The sequence below is a fragment of the Schistocerca cancellata genome, chromosome 5, assembly GCF_023864275.1.
Source record: "Schistocerca cancellata isolate TAMUIC-IGC-003103 chromosome 5, iqSchCanc2.1, whole genome shotgun sequence".
Taxonomy (NCBI): domain Eukaryota; kingdom Metazoa; phylum Arthropoda; class Insecta; order Orthoptera; family Acrididae; genus Schistocerca; species Schistocerca cancellata.
The window spans coordinates 770,720,889-770,740,305 of NC_064630.1; the positions used below are offsets into that span (position 1 = coordinate 770,720,889).

General features: G+C 38.8%; 1 protein-coding gene across 1 annotated transcript in view; it reads left to right on the top strand.

The window, feature by feature from the left end:
• The window catches only part of LOC126188277 (uncharacterized), a 59,151-nt gene that overhangs the window by 13,968 nt on the left and 25,766 nt on the right, over window positions 1-19,417 (top strand). The window contains exons 2-3 of the mRNA XM_049929860.1: window positions 5,346-6,519; window positions 17,725-17,885. Coding sequence (XP_049785817.1) covers window positions 5,346-6,519; window positions 17,725-17,885 — 1,335 coding nt within the window. The remainder of the gene's footprint in view (window positions 1-5,345; window positions 6,520-17,724; window positions 17,886-19,417) is intronic.

Sequence of the window (19,417 nt, forward strand, 5' to 3'; positions counted from 1 at the left end):
TTTTGGTTTGACAGGCACTAAAAATGCTGTTCAGGCATGGTCCCCATGCAACTAAGCCATTTGGGATACGTGCTGCTTGACTGTCTCTAGGATATAGATCTCAGACCTCTGAATACACAGCCGTGGATGGAATGTGTTGCTGCCTTGGTATCTTCGAAGCCTCAAAGTATTTTTAAGCATGACACAGTACTCCAGGTTACGTTTTTACAACTTTTTCTTCCATATTAAGTACGTACCACAGTTTCATTGTAGTTTACACATATGGATCCCAGCAAGAGAATGTCTTCGGTTGTTCTCCTGATTTTCCTGATAGGGTTTTCAATGCGCGTCTTCCGTAATAATTTACAAATTATGATGCAGAGTAGTATTAGATTATGATGGCACTGGATAGGATTCAGTAATCACCATACAAGGTTCCTTGTCTGTTCTGACTTGCTTACTGTGCTACAAGCACTTCACCAAATGTACCCAGTAGACCAGTTGGTTCGCGATTTCTTACAGTGGCGCCAACACAGTGGCAAAGAGGTGATCTTTTGCTTTGTACCTGGCCGCATCGGGATACAACAATGCAGCCAAGCAAGCATCTCGGGATGGTGTTGCCTGTCAATGTCCCATCCCATTGCACACAGTCATCTCATTCTGACAGATACATCAGTAGTAGACTGTGTGGTTGATGGTGACAGAAAACAAGCTTTGGTTGCTCAAATCGACCACATAGGCATGGCGGAACGTGTCAGCCACACTGCTGGAAGGGGGTTCTGCTTACCAGGCTGTGCATCAGAGATAGCCGTTTAAGGCATGGCTTCCTCCTCTGGTGGGAGGATCCATCACTTGGCGGTCTCACTTGTGGTATGTCACTTTCAATTCAGCATATTTAGACCATGTCTTATATATTAATATCACAAATAACCCTCGGTGTCGATAGAGATCTGCCCACCGTACTCACCAATACTGATTCCAGTGTTACAAGAGTGGTGACATTTTGTGAACTATCAGGCCTCATCCCTAAACTGTCGGGGTAGGAAGGCAGGCTTTGATGCATCATAAACTGCTCTGCACGTGGGCGGACAGCCTTCATCACCATTCATGAGGTTTGCATGCAGAATTTTTGTCAGAATGCTGGTGACCATGATGTTGAGTACCCGTAAGCTGCCACCACCACCACTTCTGATAATGAGGTATTGGTTTCACAGCCGTGGTTGCTTTGAACTGTGCTGACTGATAGTTGCAACTAGTCAAGATCCACGATTGTCTGGTAATACTAATACTTGCAGTTTTGCAGTTTTTGTCCAGTGCTGTTCTGAAGTTTTTCCTTGTTGGTCAACTGACAAAAACTATCACTGTGAACTTGGATTCTGTTCAGGTGTGAAACTAAAACACTTTCCACGTTTTTTATCTTATCACTGTGTGATACGCCATTGTGATTTCTGTTAGTTTTGCTTGTACTCATAATATTTATATTTTTAAGTACGTAAGTCTTCTAAAAGTACTGTAATAATTATGTCTTTGTCGGTGTTTTTCTTTGGGTTTTGACATTGCGTGTCACATTTAGTGCAATGCCACACTTTCCATTTAGGATTTACGTTAAAACAGTTGAAGTGATATTCTGTGCTACAATTTAAGCACATCATACCCTTAATAGTATGTTACTTGCAAAAGCAGGAATTTGTGTCAGTATTTTCTTTGGTTTGTTGTAAAATGATGTACAGGGTGTAGATGGGTTTCTTTTATTACCTTTTCCAACTGGACTTCTGCTTCTGTCTGCTAATTTTTGGTAATGGACCAGTCCATGTGAGTTTAATGAATGGTCTGGTTCTTTACATCTCAGGTTTTGAAAATTTTTTTGTACGCTTGTAGTAATGGTTGATGCAGAAATATCCCAAATTAAAATTTTTTAGACCATTCAGTTTTGAGTTATTAATTTTTAAAACTTCCAAAATTATGCAGTTTTTGTTAAATTTTGAAACATAATAAGACTAAAAACAGCCAGCCAGTTGCAATGGATAAAGTAATCTTTACCTAGGTTTTGACAGATTTAAATCTGTCTTCTTCAGAAGGCGGCAGTATTACATTAATATAGAATGATGTATCATCGTCGTTTTTACAAATATCTGCATAGATCCATTAGTCCAAATTAAAATATAGCCCTGAAAATAGGGTTTGTCATGTAAATAAAAATTAGTACATGTATGTTGCAGAGCGCTTGTGTAACACAAGAAGATAATGTCTGATTGTGGCTGTGTATGTGCGGATGGATATATGTGTGTGTGTGTGTGTGTGCGCGAGTGTATACCTGTCCTTTTTTCCCCCTAAGGTAAGTCTTTCCGCTCCCGGGATTGGAATGACTCCTTACCCTCTCCCTTAAAACCCACATCCTTTTGTCTTTCCCTCTCCTTCCCTCTTTCCTGATGAAGCAACTGTTGGTTGCGAAAGCTTGAATTTTGTGTGTATGTTTGTGTTTGTTTGTGTGTCTATCGACCTGCCAGCACTTTCGTTTGGTAAGTCACTTCATCTTTGTTTTTAGATATATTTTTTCCACGTGGAATGTTTCCCTCCAAGCGCGCGCGCACACACGCACACACACACACACACGCACACACACACGCACACACACACACGCACACACACACGCGCACGCACGCGCACGCACAAGCAGACATTTGTAAAGGCAGAGAGTTTCGGCAGAGAGGTCAGTCGAGGCGGAAGTACAGAGGCAAAGATGTTGAAAGACAGGTGAGGTATGAGCGGCGGCAAATTGAAATTAGAAATTAGTGGATATTGCGGCCTGGCAGATAACGAGAAGAGAGGATATACTGAAGGGCAAGTTCCCATCTGCGGAGTTCTGACAGGTTGGTGTTAGTGGGAAGTATCCAGATAACCCGGACGGTGTAACACTGTGCCAAGATGTGCTGGCCGTGCACCAAGGCATGTTTAGCCACAGGGTGATCCTCGTTACCAACAAACACTGTCTGCCTGTGTCCATTCATGCGAATGGACAGTTTGTTGCTAGTCATTCCCACATAGAAAGCTTCAAGTTGTAGGCAGGTCAGTTGGTAAATCACGTGGGTGCTTTCACACGTGGCTCTGCCTTTGATCGTGTACACCTTCCGGGTTACAGGACTGGAGTAGGTGGTGGTGGCAGGGTGCATAGGACAGCTTTTACACCGGGGGCGGTTACAAGGGTAGGAGCCAGAGTGTCTTTCCGCCGTCCACCTAACCTTCGTAACCTCTTAGTTCATCCCTATGAAATCCCCAAACCACCTTCCCTACCCTCTGGCTTGGTAAGGAAACAAGAAATTGGACTTTTGGGTCCATTCTTTTTTTAGCAAGTGAACTGCCTTTGTGACCTTAAAACTTGTTAACTGATGTTGGCTACATACTTCTAAATTGCACCAGAACATAGATTGAGTTTTTCATCAGTGCTTGGCAGAACATTATATTAATAGGAAATGCTTTCTAATGTTCTGAAAATTGTATGGTCTCAAACTGGCTTTTAGCTTCTTAAGGGCACCACCATTATCAATCATACTTGTTTATTCTCTCAGATTTCCAACAAAGTTTGTCAATTTAACCTTATTTTTGAAGCAGATGCTGTTTGTGTTGAAGTATATTGGCACTAGTGGAATGGGTGCAAATAAAACATTTCTTGCATTGACTAGCATTGTGTTAAAGAAGAAAATGGTAACAAGATTCTGGGTGCGGGAATGGTTGAAACAGAGAAAAAATATGCCCATGAAAACATGGCGATGGAAATTACATTCGGAACTTGCTGATCATATAAACTTCCCCCAAATGGACAGTCAGACTTTAAATAATTTGTTAGTTACTTCGCATTCACATTGTAAAAGAAGACAGTTATGTGAATGTGTTCTCTTCTCCTTGGTTCTGTAATGAAAATTCATAGACGTACCACAGTGCGGTAACATAAAAATCCCCTGTGGAAGAACCAGAGAGCTTAGAATTTTTCTATTTTACTGTACTCCTGCATGTAAGTTGTGTGTAGAATATTGATTTTCTTTTTGAGATCTTCCTGCATAATACATGACTGGTAGAGATGCAGCACTGCCACCATTTTGATAATTGGCAGTACTGTTTTGATACAGGAGGTAAATTATAAGTCCTTTTTCACAAAATGTCAACACAAACGTCTTCCATTGGTCAATATTTCTCTGAAACACTTGAAGCAAACTCTGTTTGACAAACATGTCAAACAAAACACATTGTCAAATATTTGATAAGACTAGTAAAGTTTCACAAATGGTTTACAGGGACACTTAGGCCATCTTCAGGTCACAGCTGTCACACTGAACTGAACTGTCACCTGAAGATGGCCTAACAAGCTGAAAGCTGGTTGGTGACAAATTCCGCAGTTGTTTACGAGGACATTTGGTAACTGGTCAGAGTGTGTTAAATATCCTAATTCTGGAGTAGCAAACTCTTTTGAACTGGATCAAGACCTGTGCTGTAGTCACATTTGCTACTTTCTTTGTAGAGAAAAATTATTACAGACAAGTTGGCAGGAGGGGGGGGGGGGGGGGGAATACTGTGAGGCGGTTGAAAGTTTCTGCATGTTTTGAAACAAGTACTGGCAGTAGTGCTTATGATGGACGCTACTTGTTGTTATGGTGGCCTCTTTTGTGCAGTGATTTTTTAAAGGAGGTTCGTTCTCCAGAATGACATTAATAAATGAAAGTGGCCAAAGTATGGAGCCTCAATGGTATCTACTTTGGACACTGAAGCAGTAGCTCCTTTGAGCAAATATTAGCTGAGCTAAGTTTTAAAAAGATGAATAATGTTGCTTAACCAGTTACTGTAAGTACCCAGAAATTTTGTATCATAAACACTTCGTATTGGTTGACCTGAGTGAGAGACAGCTTGAAGAAAACCATTTAAGATTTCAGTGAAGACTTTGCATTTCCTTCCCCCAAGATTGTCAATTTGCCAGTGGGAATTGTAGTATTCTGTAATACACACTAAATTTAGCCATTGATGGTGACACTTAAAATGACCAATCAACACTAAAAGAAATGTCTACATTTCAAAAAATACACTGTTGTGTGAAAGTTTTAAAGTATTTACCTGTATGTGCAATGGCAATAAATATAGAGTAACAGAAATACAGATATTGCTAAGGATGATAATTTATGTAAAATATTTGAAGCCAATGAGTTAAAAATGTTTACTTTTATTCAGATCTATCAGTTTACCTACCACTGCAGTAATCATTCTTTCACTTTGTGTGATTGTCCATATGAAGAGCTCTTGACTTTGTGAAATAGCTTTTGAGAAGTCTTATTTTATTGCATTTTTGTGGCATTTTTATAACTACTACTATTATTTTTCAGCTTTCCGTGCCTCAAAGATTCTAATCGACAGAGACAGACTTTGGAAGAACACTATCTATGTTAACCCACGAATTTTGAAAACATCAGGAGCTTTAATGCATCATAAAATGGATATTGCAAGTGCTCCACTTGGATACACAGGAGACCGCTCAAATTCTGATGCCAGCAAACATAATAAATGTTATAATATCCAGAGTGTTCAGCAAAAGGTTACTCAGTCTTCTGAAGGTAGTGGATCATTTCCAGCTGCTAGTAAATGTGTGTATCTGAACCCACATTTTCAGAGAACTGCTTCTACTAGTGTTCATATTAATCCAAAAAAGTTTTCTCATGTTGTGGAACGCTCAAATCATTTATTGGTAAATACGCAGCCTGACAGGACTAAGCAAGAAAGCAAAGTCACTGAAATCTTAAAGTCAAATTTGTCTGTGTCTGGGGAGAGAAGTCTTGTTTCAAACACACACAATACGAAATCTAGTTTTCACAGTAGTACTTACCCCATAGGCAGCAATAATCATTGCACTTTAGCAGCACAAAATAAAAAATGGAATAGGTGTGGTGCTGACAAGATACAAAGTTCAAAACAAGTGGAAAACTGTTCGCTAATGAAAAAGATTTCTCACAACAAACTGGTCAGAGTGAGTGATACAAAACTTGTGCGAATACCAGACAAAACTAAATCATGGTGTGTAAACAGAGCACTGCAAAAGGCTTTAATCCACAAACAGTATCAAACACTTCAGAAAAATCCAGAAATACAAGATGGCAGAACTATCAAAAAGAAGTCAGAAAAGCAAAAGAAGTCTTCCTATGCCCAGATGCATTTCTCAGTGAACTCTCCTCTAGCTTCGAATAGACCAGAAAAATACAAACTTAGTCAAAAACTTTTACCAACAGTTGTGCAGAAAGGTAAACCAGATTTACCTACAAGCCCCTCCTGTGCTGCTTCAAAATACAAAATAGACAGGCGGCTTGCTAAATCCAGACTGTTGAGAAATTACAAGAAAGTTTCATGCAGATATGAAAATGGTGGAAATAAGTTTCAGAGAAAGAACATATCGCCAAAAGGTTGTGTGTTTCCAGTATTGTACAGAGGTCGTAATTCTTCAACAAGGAATTCAAAATTTAATGATGGAAAGAAGATTGTCATATCTTCAAGAAAACTGTTAAGAATGTAAGTACTGCAATATGTACATGTGTAGTATTTATTCTCAATTTTTATATTTAAACACTAAATGTGACCCTCTGAGGTAAGTGATACGTGCACATTGCAATAAACATGGTGAATCATTAGCTATCATGATAACTGAAATTGTTAATGCCCTTAATTTTCGTATTCTATTATTGAAGCCTGTGGAATTGTGCACTTTCCATTTTCATATAACCACATTATTAATAACAAAACGTTAGACAGAGAATGTTGCTACAGCACTTGTTTCGGTTTTAAGTTCAAAACTGAGAATTGTGAGGAAAACCTCGTACATAGAGAAAGCTGATGACATAGTTTGTAGTTCCATCAAAAATTTTTGTTGTAATCACTATTAGTGTTCCAGAATGAAATTTTTGCTCTGCAGCAGTGTGTGCACTGATACGGACTGGACACACATCCAGGATCGTTGCTTGTTATGGACAAGTACTCTACTGACTGAGATATCAAACACGACTTGCACGAAAGACAAGAGGTCCCAGTTTTGAGTCATGGCCTGTCACACAGTTTTAATCTGCCATGAAGTTTAGTTTCATCATGAAAGGGTACTGAATAAATGTTCAGCTTTCCTATTTTCTCCTGTTTGTAGGTCACCTCTAATTTTTTTTAAATTGGTGTTAAATTTCATTGGCCTGTTGATAAATATTATCATCCAGGATAAGACTGACCCCTTTTTTTGATGTTTTTGCAGAATCTCTGTTACCCCTTGATGTGGGGTTAGATTGACCTCTCAAATTTCTTTTGTATAATAATGTGCAGAATAGTCCTGGATTCTTAGTGATCCCTATTGAAAACTGGGTGTTTTGTAAAATGTTGGTAAGCGTAGTATTGGTGTTACGCACATTTCTATGAATATAATTATCAACCCTTTATTTAAAATACGCTACAAAATTTTTATTGACCAAAAATATTAAACTACTTTTATTAAAATTCTCCCTGTAAATTTATACAGAATTCTGTTATCATCAGCCTGTAGCTATGGTGGAGGCAACTTGCCAATCGCGTCACAGAATGGGGCAGTGAATATATCATGTTGTTTTGGACCAAATGTAGTTTTCATTGAGTAAGTGGAGTGAGACCCCATTATTTCACCTGCCTTTTTCTTTGTTGCAATTATTCCGAATAATACAAACATAGTGAAAAGTTTTATTTCCCCTTTTTACCCCCAGCTACTTTCACCATAACAAAGTGATTTGGAAAAATATCTTGAACAACTGGAGACTAAGACGTTGGTATCACAGGTTTGCTTCAAACTTTGTACACCTTTAGTAGGCCATAGAAACAACATAATGTGCAAGTAGTGAGGTGCACTACTTTGGCAGTTCTGAGAAAATCTCAACCGAAGATTTTGCATCCATTTCCTATCTGGTGCATCCATTTCCTATCTGGTGTGTCTATGCATAGGTCCCAGGCATAAGAGTTTATGCTGGTAAAATGGTTAATGTTTGAGATTCAGAAGACGAACGTGTATGAAGTGAGACTTAGATTCCCACTCACTCCTGATTTTTAATCTATTTTCTTTTCATCACTGGTCATATTATTTAATTTGACATTTGAGACGGAACTAAAAAAACCACATGTAGTTGCCTGAAGTTTTAGTGAGTTTCATGTTATTTGAATCCATACTTTTTTAATTAAATTTAATTATTAGAACAGACATATTTATAACTATTGACATGTAAATGGAAAAACACAGTTTTCCTGAAAATGTATGCCTGTCGTGATTTATGAAATCCCTTGTATATGTAATCTGGTAAGATACCTGGAACCACTTTGCACCTCAACGCCTCTAGCTGCAGACAAAGAGGCAGCCCCATTTGGCAGTTAACCTGCATACTGGTAAGATGTTGCTAATGTAACAAGAACGAATAGTATAGATGCAAATTTTTGAATATTACAGAATTTATACTTGACCAAAAATAAAGATTTGAGCGGCAGTCGAACCGTTGCCTCATACATGCTTGACTTGCAAAGCTCAAAACTGAACAACTTAACCACCATGGACACTAATGTCCAGCACCTTATGCACAGACACATCGCTTACATAATAGATGCTTAAAACTTCTCGTGATTTTCTCAGAATTGCCATAGTAAAGTTGGAAGTAAATCAATGATCACAATGTTGTGGCTTCCCCTTGTTAGTAAACGGCACATCTTCAACAGCAGGTTCATCTGAAGAATCAAAACCACTTTCATCACTTTCCAGAATTTGGTAATTTCATTACACCATGCTTATCTTCTTACGAACAATTATCACACTTTTTGAAGAGATTTTTCTTGGCCTTTGATAGTTTATTAGCTGTGGACGACTTGGAACAACTAGGCTGAGGATTGTTTGTAACATTTGTACCTGCAGACAATTTGAAATTTTTGTATAGTGCAGACATATTGTCTTTTGAATGATTTTTGACTAGTGTTCAATCCATGAACAGCTAAAACAGCTTTACACGGGCTTACATCAATTTTATTTCTTTTTGTATTTGAAAGGGCTATCTGTTTTTTTATGTAGAGGCTTTGAATAAGAAAGCAAAGATTCAGCTTCCTTTTTCTCTTCTATGTACTGTTAACTTGGAAGTTAGTGTACAGCTTCTTTTTTGAATGGGAACATCCCACATGCCTTGAACATGTTTTGGAGATTTGTCTTAATCTTGTCCAGTAGACTATGTATGAGTCCATTAAGAAGGGCATTGCCTTAGGTACATTTGAGAACTGTGGATTGCTTACTTTGAACTCAAGTTAGTAGTTTTGTCCAGCAAATCTTAGAGGGGTGAAATAACCCACAGCCAAAGGTAGTGCCAAATGAGTTGTGTTCACTGGGATACACACAAACTGTCATTTTCTTCACGTGAAGAACTTCACTTGTGAAGTGTGAAGTTAGGTTGCCTCCTGTCATTATCTTTGTTTCAGGCGGGTTTTTACTATGAAGAAGTAGCACTTTTTTAACCAATCTGTAAATACTGCACTGTCAAACCAACCATGTTGAGTTCTGTTGTAGTGTGTTCCATCTGTACATCACCCGTTTTTGCAACAGGCAAAATATCAGTTTCTTCATTCCTGGATGATCTGAGAGATCAATTTCATAATTATTGAATACATTACATTTTATCTTTGGATTTTTCCCAAATTAATTAAATATTTGGGAAGTTGTTCTTTCTCACTTCTGCCTTGCTGCAACTAAGATTGTTTGGAAGCCTTGATTTGAGGATAACTTAATTTCATTTGGTAAATGTGTAGGCCATATCATTTCCTGGATAGTTATTCTGGAATTGCCTGTCACTGTGTCCAACTACATATAGGAATGTTTTTGTTACAACTTTAATATCTGTAATATGCAGTGGACACCACCAGTCAGCAGTAATGGCAATAGAACTTGCTAATATAGGTTCTTCTTGTGTTGTGGCAAACTTTTTATGCCTTAATTGGTCCATTTTTAAGTAGTTTTCCACTGATTTTCAAAGTTTCTTTGATATACTTAGTCTCATGGTGACACACTTTGTCTCTTGATTATTTTTAATTAACAAGATCACTTCTTCCGATGTTTCCTTATCCGCATCTAGATTCAATCTTGTGCCCAGACACGTTTGCTAAGTTCTAGGCATTGCAGTTCAATTTTTTAGTTGTTTCTTTACTTTATTCAAAGTCAGTCGTCGTCGTCGTCGTCTTCTTCAGTCCAGAGACTGGTTTGATGCAGCTCTCCATGCTACTCTATCCTGTGCAAGCTTCTTTATCTCCCAGTACCTACTGCAGCCTACATCCTTCTGAATCTGCTTAGGGTATTCATCTCTTGTTCTCCCTCAACGATTTTTATCCTCCACACTGCCGTCCAATACTAAATTGGTGATCGCTCGATGTCTCAGAACATGTCCTACCAACCAATCCCTTCTTCTAGTAAAGTTGTGCCACAAGCTCCTCTTCTCCCCAATTCTATTCAATACCTCCTCATTAGTTATGTGGTCTACCCAGCTAATCTTCAGCATTCTTCTGTAGCACCACATTTCGAAAGCTTCTATTCTCTTCTTGTCTAAACTATTTATCGTCCACGTTTCACGTACATACATGGCTACACTACACGCAAATACTTTCAGAAACGACTCCCTGACATTTAAATCTGTACTTGACGTTAACAAATTTTTCTTCTTCAGAAAAGCTTTCCTTGCCATTGCCAGTCTACATTTTATATCCTCTCTACTTCGACCATCATCAGTCATTTTGCTCCCCAAATATCAAAACTCTTTTTACTACTTTAAGTGTCTCATTTCCTAATCTAATTCCCTCAGCATCACCTGACTTAATTTGACTACATTGCTTTTGTTGATGTTCATCGTATACCCTCCTTTCAAGACAATGTCCATTCCGTTCAACTGCTCTTCCAAGTCCTTTGCTGAATCTGACAGAATTACAATGTCATCGGCGAACCTCAAGGTTTTTATTTCTTCTCCATGGATTTTAGTACCTACTCCGTACTTTTCTTTTGTTTCCTTTATACCTTGCTCAATATACAGATTGAATAACATCGGGGATAGGCTTCAACCCTGTCTCACTCCCTTACCAACCACTGCTTCCCTTTGATGTCCCTCGACTCTTATAACTGCCATCTGGTTTCTGTTCAAATTGTAAATAGCCTTTCGCTCCCTGTATTTTACCCCTGCCACCTTGAGAATTTGAAAGAGAGTATTCCAATTAACATCGTCAAAAGCTTTCTCTAAGTCTACAAATGATAGAAACGTAGGTTTGGCTTTCCTTAATTTTTCTTCTAAGATAAGTCGTAAGGTCCGTATTGCCTCACATGTTCCAACATTTCTACTGAATCCAAACTGATCTTCCCCGAGGTCGGCTTCTACCAGTTTTTCCATTCGTCTGTAAAGAATTCACATTAGTATTTTGCAGCTGTGACTTACTAAACTGATAGTTCGGTAATTTTCACATCTGTCAACACCTGCTTTCTTTGGGATTGGAATTATTACATTCTTCTTGAAGTCTGAGGGTATTTCGCCTGTCTCATACATCTTGCTCACCAGATGGTAGAGTTTTGTCAGGACTGGCTCTCCCAAGGCTGTCAGTAGTTCTAATGGAATGTTGTCTAGTCCGGGAGCCTTGTTTCGACTCGGGGTCTTTCAGTGCTCTGTCAAACTCTTCACGTAGTATCATATCTCCAATTTCATCTTCATCTACATCCTCTTCCATTTCCATAATATTGTCCTCAAGTACATCGCCCTTGTATAGACCCTCTATATACTCCTTTCCACCTTTCTGCTTTCCCTTCTGTGCTTAGAACACCGGGTTTCCATCTGAGCTCTTGATATTCATACAAGTGGTTCTCTTTTCTCCAAAGGTCTCTTTAATTTTCCTGTAGGCAGTATCTATCTTACCCCTAGTGAGATAAGCCTCTACATCCTTACATTTGTCCTCTAGCCATCCCTGCTTAGCCATTGCACTGCCTGTCAATATCATTTTTGAGACGTTTGTATTCCATTTTGCCTGCTTCATTTACTGCATTTTTATATTTTCTCCTTTCATCAATTAAATTCAATATTTCTTCTGTTACCCAAGGGTTTCCACTAGCCCTCGTCTTTTTACCTATTTCATCCTCTGCTGCCTTCACTATTTCATCCCTCAAAGCTACCCATTCTTCTTCTACTGTATTTCTTTCCCCCATTCCTGTCAATTGTTCCCTTATGCTCTCCCTGAAACTCTGTACGACCTCTGGTTCTTTCAGTTTATCCAGGTCCCATCTCCTTAAATTCCCACCTTTTTGCAGTTTCTTCAGTTTTAATCTACAGTTCATAACTACTAGATTGTGGTCAGTCCACATCTGCCCCTGGAAATGTCTTAAAATTTAAAACCTGGTTCCTAAATCTCTGTCTTACCATTATATAATCTGTCTGATACCTTTTAGTATCTCCAGGGTTCTTCCATGTATACAACCTTCTTTTATGATACTTAAACCAAGTGTTAGCTGTGATAGTTATGCTCTGCGCAAAATTCTACCAGACGGCTTCCTGTTTCATTTCTTAGCTCCAGTCCATGTTCACCTACTATGTTTCCTTCTCTCCCTTTTCCTAGTCTTGAATTCCAGTCACCCATGACTATTAAATTTTCGTCTCCCTTCACTACCTGAATAATTTCTTTTATCTCATCATACATTTCATCAATTTCTTCGTCATCTGCAGAAGTATGTCCGCCGCTCGTGGTCTCGCGGTAGCGTTCTCGCTTCCCGAGCACGGGGTCCCGGGTTTGATTCCCGGTGGGGTCAGGGATTTTCACCTGCCTCGAGATGACTGGGTGTTTGTGTTGTCCTCATCATTTCATCATCATCCAGGAAAGTAGCGAAATTGGACTGAGCAAAGATTGGGTAATTGTACGGGCGCTGATAACCACGCAGTTGAGCGCCCCACAAACCAAACATCATCTCTCATCTGCAGAAGTAGTTGGCATATAAACTTGTACTACTGTAGTAGGTGTGGGTTTCGTGTCTATATTGGCCACAATAATGCGTTCACTATGCTGTTAGTAGTAGCTTACTATTTTTTTTTTATTCATTATTAAACCTACTCCTGCATTACCCCTATTTGATTTTGTATTTATAACCCTGTATTCACCTGACCAAAAGTCCTGTTCGTCCTGCCACCGAACTTCACTATCTCCCACTATATCTAACTTTAACCTATCCATTTCCCTTTTTAAATTTTCTAACCTACCAGCCCGATTAAGGGATCTGACATTCCACGATATTCTGTAACTTCACTGTCTAATGAGGCTATAGCATAGTGTGTCCATTCTTTACAGTTAAAACAAAACACCAATCTCAATATAAAACTTCTGCAATAAACAGAACATGACTAACAATATACAGACTGTCAAACTAAGAATTTAAATTCGTTGTTGCCCCATTCTTAATTTATAAGCAGTAATTACAAATTACACTTAAGTTTTACACCTTATTTGGGCAAATATGTGTGGATTAGTGAAAATTCAATCGTATTTTGGTGATCAGTGTGACCCCTGTGGGGAAAAAGGTTAGGGGGCAGTGTTACCTTGTCTTAAAGAAATCTGAATTTTTAACTGTTAAAATTATTTGCACTGTTAACAAGGTCAGACAACTTCATTAAAATGTGTGAATTTTAACATGTAAGAACTGATGATAGGATTAACCAGTTCTTTTGGGCCATTAAAGTTTTTTCACAGTTGAATCTGTAGAACTCTGGTACATACTGACAGCGAATGATAGATGACACAGTGGTATTGAGTACGCAACCTGCTTGATGATGTTATAGTAACTCGGTACATACAAGAATACACCATGTAAGGCACTCGAGTCACAGAGCAACACCTGTGTGTGGAAGAGCCGAAAACCTGGTGGAACCAACATAAACATGTGGCGCTTTTGGAAGATTGGTGCCCACCTCACGACAAGTTGTTTTGTGCCTGACAGCTGCTGTAGCGAAGTGTCATCCTCTTGCGAGGCAGTGACTTGGCTGAGTCACATAGTGTAGGTGCCGTTTGGATGGAGGTGTGATGCAATGGCTGACTGCAACTGAAGGGAGGGGATGCTGGCTTCGTCAGCAACAGATGGGCAAAGTTGTGATACCTCGGTCAACTGGGATTGCATGGAGACAAGAGTTGTGCATGGTGATAGTTGCTTGAATTCATGCGAGTTCCAGTTCCTGCCATCATGAGGCCATTGGAGACTGCAGGGTTAAACATTGTTGATTGACAAAATAGTAGGGCGGAAATCAATGTCGGAGCACTGTTCAACCAGTTGAAAGGCACAATCGTGAAAATGTTTACTGCCTAAACGCAGTGCAGTCAAAACAGTAACGTTGGCATGAGCATGTTGTCTAACTAGTTGGGTGTTGTCTCTGTCGGGCACTGTAGTGACTGTTTGTATCTCAATTGAAGTCCCTTGGAGATTACTGGATGCGATGTTGCGGAGCACCAGACATGTGATTGTATTTTCAAAGTTCAAACGACCCATCTCTTGCGCACTGATAGAGGCTGAACACCGTAGATGCACTGGGCAGTCCATACAGTACACAGGTGTGTCAATGTTTCAGGTTTGAACACAGTTTGATGCATTGCACATGAATGTTCTGTGTTGTAGTGTGGCACCTAAAAAAAGATGCAGGAAAATTGTCTGTTCGCACGAAATATGTTGTCAGAGTGCGATAATGGCTGAATTTTTGTTGCATGGTAACTGGCTCAGTAGTAAAGTGAGAAAACATAGCATGACACCACAATTTGTGGTGTCACCAAGCGGAACTCTGCTACTTAGTGATAGTGAATGATAGAAGACACAGTGGTGCAGAGTACAAGGTACACTATTTTATAGTAACTCGATACATACAAGAATACATGGTTTAACACACTAGAATTAGAGAACAAACTGAAGTGCTGCCATAAAAGGTCAGAGATAAGACTAAGAGTTGTTTTCTCTAGTCAGCGATGCTAACATTCCTGCAACTTTATAAGTAGATATAGAGTTTGCTTAAACAGTTTTGAACTATAATATTTTCTAAATTTTTTAAAGTGTGTGAATTCAAATCAACAAATTCCATTGTAGTACATGATAATTTTTATTTTCAACATGATTTAAAAGTTTCTCCAGAAATTGAAAGAAAAGGGTGAAACTGACCCGGGGGTCAGAATTACCCCACTGCTGATGCTTATAATGTTGCTCAGTGGTGCTGACACAGGTCCAAATCTCATTCAGTACTAATATTTTTGTCACTTTTCACTTCGTTCACCTGTGGAATTGTATGTGAAAAATGCCATGTTTTACAGTGTTCAGTCGACAGTAAACTGTAGGTCCCAATGTAATTTCCTGGGCACTCAATGCCTAGCATACATTCCATGGTGGTCAAACCAACCTTAAAAAAGTTGAGTAAGGCTTTTCCTTGTCTCATCACTAATTCGAATTCAAAAACTCAGTTGAGTACTTAAACCATTGTGGTACAAAATTAGACATACATGCTACGTCCAACATAACAGCAATCATGACAATGCCAGTATAAAAGCCTATCATATGATGGACAATTTTTAAATATTAATAACTGGTAAATACTTAGGGATTGTTAAATTCATAGAGATTCATTAAGTTGCATTCACACTGAACACATTTAATGAAGTTCATTGGCTAGTACTGTGCTAAACAGACATGTTGCTCTTTAAATCACCGAAAAATGAGCAGCTGTTGTACTTGCTCTACTGAGCATTATCTGAATCTATAACATATTGCATCATCCTCCCATAGAGTGTGCCTTCACTAACTTACTGCAACGTATCTATGCATGTGTAACCAACTACTGATGATATTTAGAGGCTGTAATTCATCACAATAGTAGATTCATAACATACAAATTTACTTTCAGTTAGTCTGATATTAATGCCATTTATACCCTTGAAATGTTTAATGTAATTTGTATTTGATCTGTAGGAGACCCTCTCAGGAATGTGTAGTACTGACTGGAACTACAGTGTGATGTTTTGTGCACAAAGGAGTCAGCTATTTCCTCAGTTGCTGTCACTGCTTCCCTCATTGTTGAGAAGGCTCTGCAAAATATCAAGAATTCCATACATATGCCCCTAAGTTTATTAAGCCACTGCTGCAAAATACTAACACGAATTATTTACAGATGAATGGAAAAACTGGTAGAAGCTGACCACGGGGAAGATCAGTTTGGATTCCGTAGAAATGTTGGAACACATGAGGCAATACTGACACTGACTAATCTTAGAAAATAGATTAAGGAAAGGCAGACCTACATTTCTAGCATTTGTAGACTTAGAGAAAGCTTTTGACAATGTTGACTGGAATACTCTCTTTGAAATTCTGAAGGTGGCAGGGGTAAAATACAGGGAGCAAAAGGCTATTTACAATTTGAACAGAAACCAGATGGCAGTTATGAGTCGAGGGGCACGAAAGGGAAGCAGTGGTTGGTAAGGGAGTGAGACAGGGCTGTAGCCTCTCCCCGATGTTATTCAATCTGTATATTGAGCAAGCAGTAAAGGAAACAAAAGAAAAATTTGGATTAGGAATTAAAATCCATGGAGAAGAAATAAAAATTTTGAGGTTCGCCAGTGACATTGTAATTCTGTCAGAGACAGCAAAGGACCTGGAAGAGCAGCTGAATGGAATAGACATGGTCTTGAATGGAGGATATAAGATGAACATCAACAAAAGCAAAAAGAGGATAATGGAATGTAGTCGAATGGGTGATGCTGAGGAATTAGTTTAGGAAATGAGACACTTAAAGTAGTAAAGGAGTTTTGCTATTTGGGGAGTAAAATAACTGATGGTGGTGGAAGTAGAGAGGATACAAAATGTAGACTGGCTATGACAAGGAAAGCATTTCTGAAGAAGAGAAATTTGTTAACATTGAGTATAGATTTAAGTGTCAGGAAGTTGTTTTTTCTGAAAGTATTAGCATGGAGTGTAGCCATGTGTGGAAGTGAAACATGGACGATAAATAGTTTAGACAAGAAGAGAATAGAAGCTTTTGAAATGTGGTGCTACAGAAGAATGCTGAAGATTATATGGGTAGATCACATAACTAATGAGAAGATATTGAATAGAATTAGGGAGAAAAGAAATTTGTAGCAAAACTTGACTAGAAGAAGGGATCAGTTGGTAGGGCATATTCTGAGGCATCAAGGGATCACCAATTTAGAATTGGAGGGCAGTGTGGAGGATAAAAATCATTGAGGGAGACCAAGAGATGAATACACTTAACAGATTCAGAAGGATGTAGGTTGCAGTAGGTACTGGGAGATGAAGAACCTTGCACAGGATAGAGTAGCATGGAGAGCTGCATCAAACCAGTCTCTGGACTGAAGACCACAACAACAACATGCCCCTAAGCCCACACTTTTAATAACAAAGAAACAGGCCTCACTGCTTTGATGTTTTGGAGCAGTATGTGGTGAACACACAGTCCATTGAGTCAAGAGTTGCTGCCCCCCCCCCCCCCCCCCCTCCCCCGTTCTTTCCCGCCTCATTTCTTTTTGTTCGTTTTTCTTTTCATTTCTCTTCGGATTACATAAATTCTGTAAACTACTTCCTGAAATTTGTGTGTAATGATTTGCTTTCAGCATATTTTAAGAAATCTGGTGTTTGAACTTGTGCAAATAAATTATTGAAATTTAACCTTGTCTAATTTATTTTTCATAAATTAGAGGATCTACCATGAAGTCGAAGGAGTCGGCAAGAAAGAAAGGTGAATCTTCAGATTCAACCAGGCTTATAAGAATAGGGGGTGTTCTGTATAAAACCTCTCGCACCAGACTGACAAGAAGTAGAACCCAGATAACAAGTGCAAAGCAACTAGTTGTGAAACGTGAGTTATTCAAAAGTATACTACAGTATTAATATATGTACTACAGTAGTTGCAAAGGTTGTGATACAATTTTTAAATCTAATTTACTTGTAAGCTTTAAAAAGTTTTGTTCTTGAAAGAAAAAAAGGACAAGTATACACACTCTCTCTCGGCGCGCGTGCACACACACATCCATCCGCACATATTCAGACACAGGCACTGCCCTGCCTGTGTCTGTATATATGCGGATAGATGTGTGGGTGTGCGTGAGTGTATACCTGTCCTTTTTTTCCTCCTAAGGTAAGTCTTTCCGCTCCCGGGATTGGAATGACTCCTTACCCTCTCCCTTAAAACCCACATCCTTTCGTCTTTCCCTCTCCTTCCCTCTTTCCTGATGAAGCAACCGTTGGTTGCGAAAGCTTGAATTTTGTGTGTATGTTTGTGTTTGTTTGTGTGTCTATCGACCTGCCAGCGCTTTCGTTTGGTAAGTCACATCATCTTTGTTTTTAGATATATTTTTCCCACGTGGAATGTTTATATAGGTTCCTTATTGCCTCAGGATGTGTCCTATCAGCTAAGCCTGTCCTTTAGTCAAGTTGTGCCATAAATTTTTTACCCTGTGTGATTCAATATTTGATCATTAGTAAAATAGATTCACCTATCCAACCTTCTACATTTTTTTGTAGCACCACATCGTCAAAGCTGCAAACCCTTCTTGTTCTTTCTGTAGGTTGCACAGATGGCAGATACTTTCCAAAACTAATTCCTTACACTTAAATTTATATTTGGTATTAAGATATTTCCCCCCCCCCCCCTCCCCTTTCCTCATTATCAGCCATTTTGCTGTCCAAATATCAGAATTAATCTACTGTATTCAGAGTCACTTCCTAGTTTAATTTGCTCAGTATCATCTTATTTAATGGGACTAAAGTCCATTACACTTTTTCTGACTTCTGTTGTTCATCTTTTAACACTTCTTTTCCCACCAAGGTACTATAAATTTTATTCAATTGAATTTGGAGGCATTTGCTGCCTCTAACAATTACAATCTCATTGGCAGACCTGAAAGCTTTTATATCTTCTCTCTAACCATACATTTCTTTTCAAAGTTTTTACTTGGTTTTTTTTTCTGCTTGCTCATTTTACAGATCGAGTGACATTGGGTACAGGTTATAACCCAGTCATGCTCCTTTCGCAACTGCTGCTTCTGTTTCGTACATTAGACTCTTACAACTGTCCTCGGATTTCAGTGCAAGTTACAGATGACTTTTCCCCTCTTGTATTTTATACCAGCTACATTCAGAATGGCAGACTGTATTCCAGTCAGGCTTGACATGTTCCTACATATGAAATATGAACCCATCCTGATTCCCTGCCTTCAGCTTGATATTTTGCAAACCTGACGTATTAGACTGATGATTCAAAAATGTTCACACCTGTCAGCACTTGCGTTTTTTTTTTTTTTTTTTTTTTTTTTTTTTTTTTTTTTTAATTGAATCAAATGACATTCTTCTTGTAGTCTCTGGATACTTTGCCTGTGCCTGTTTTGCATT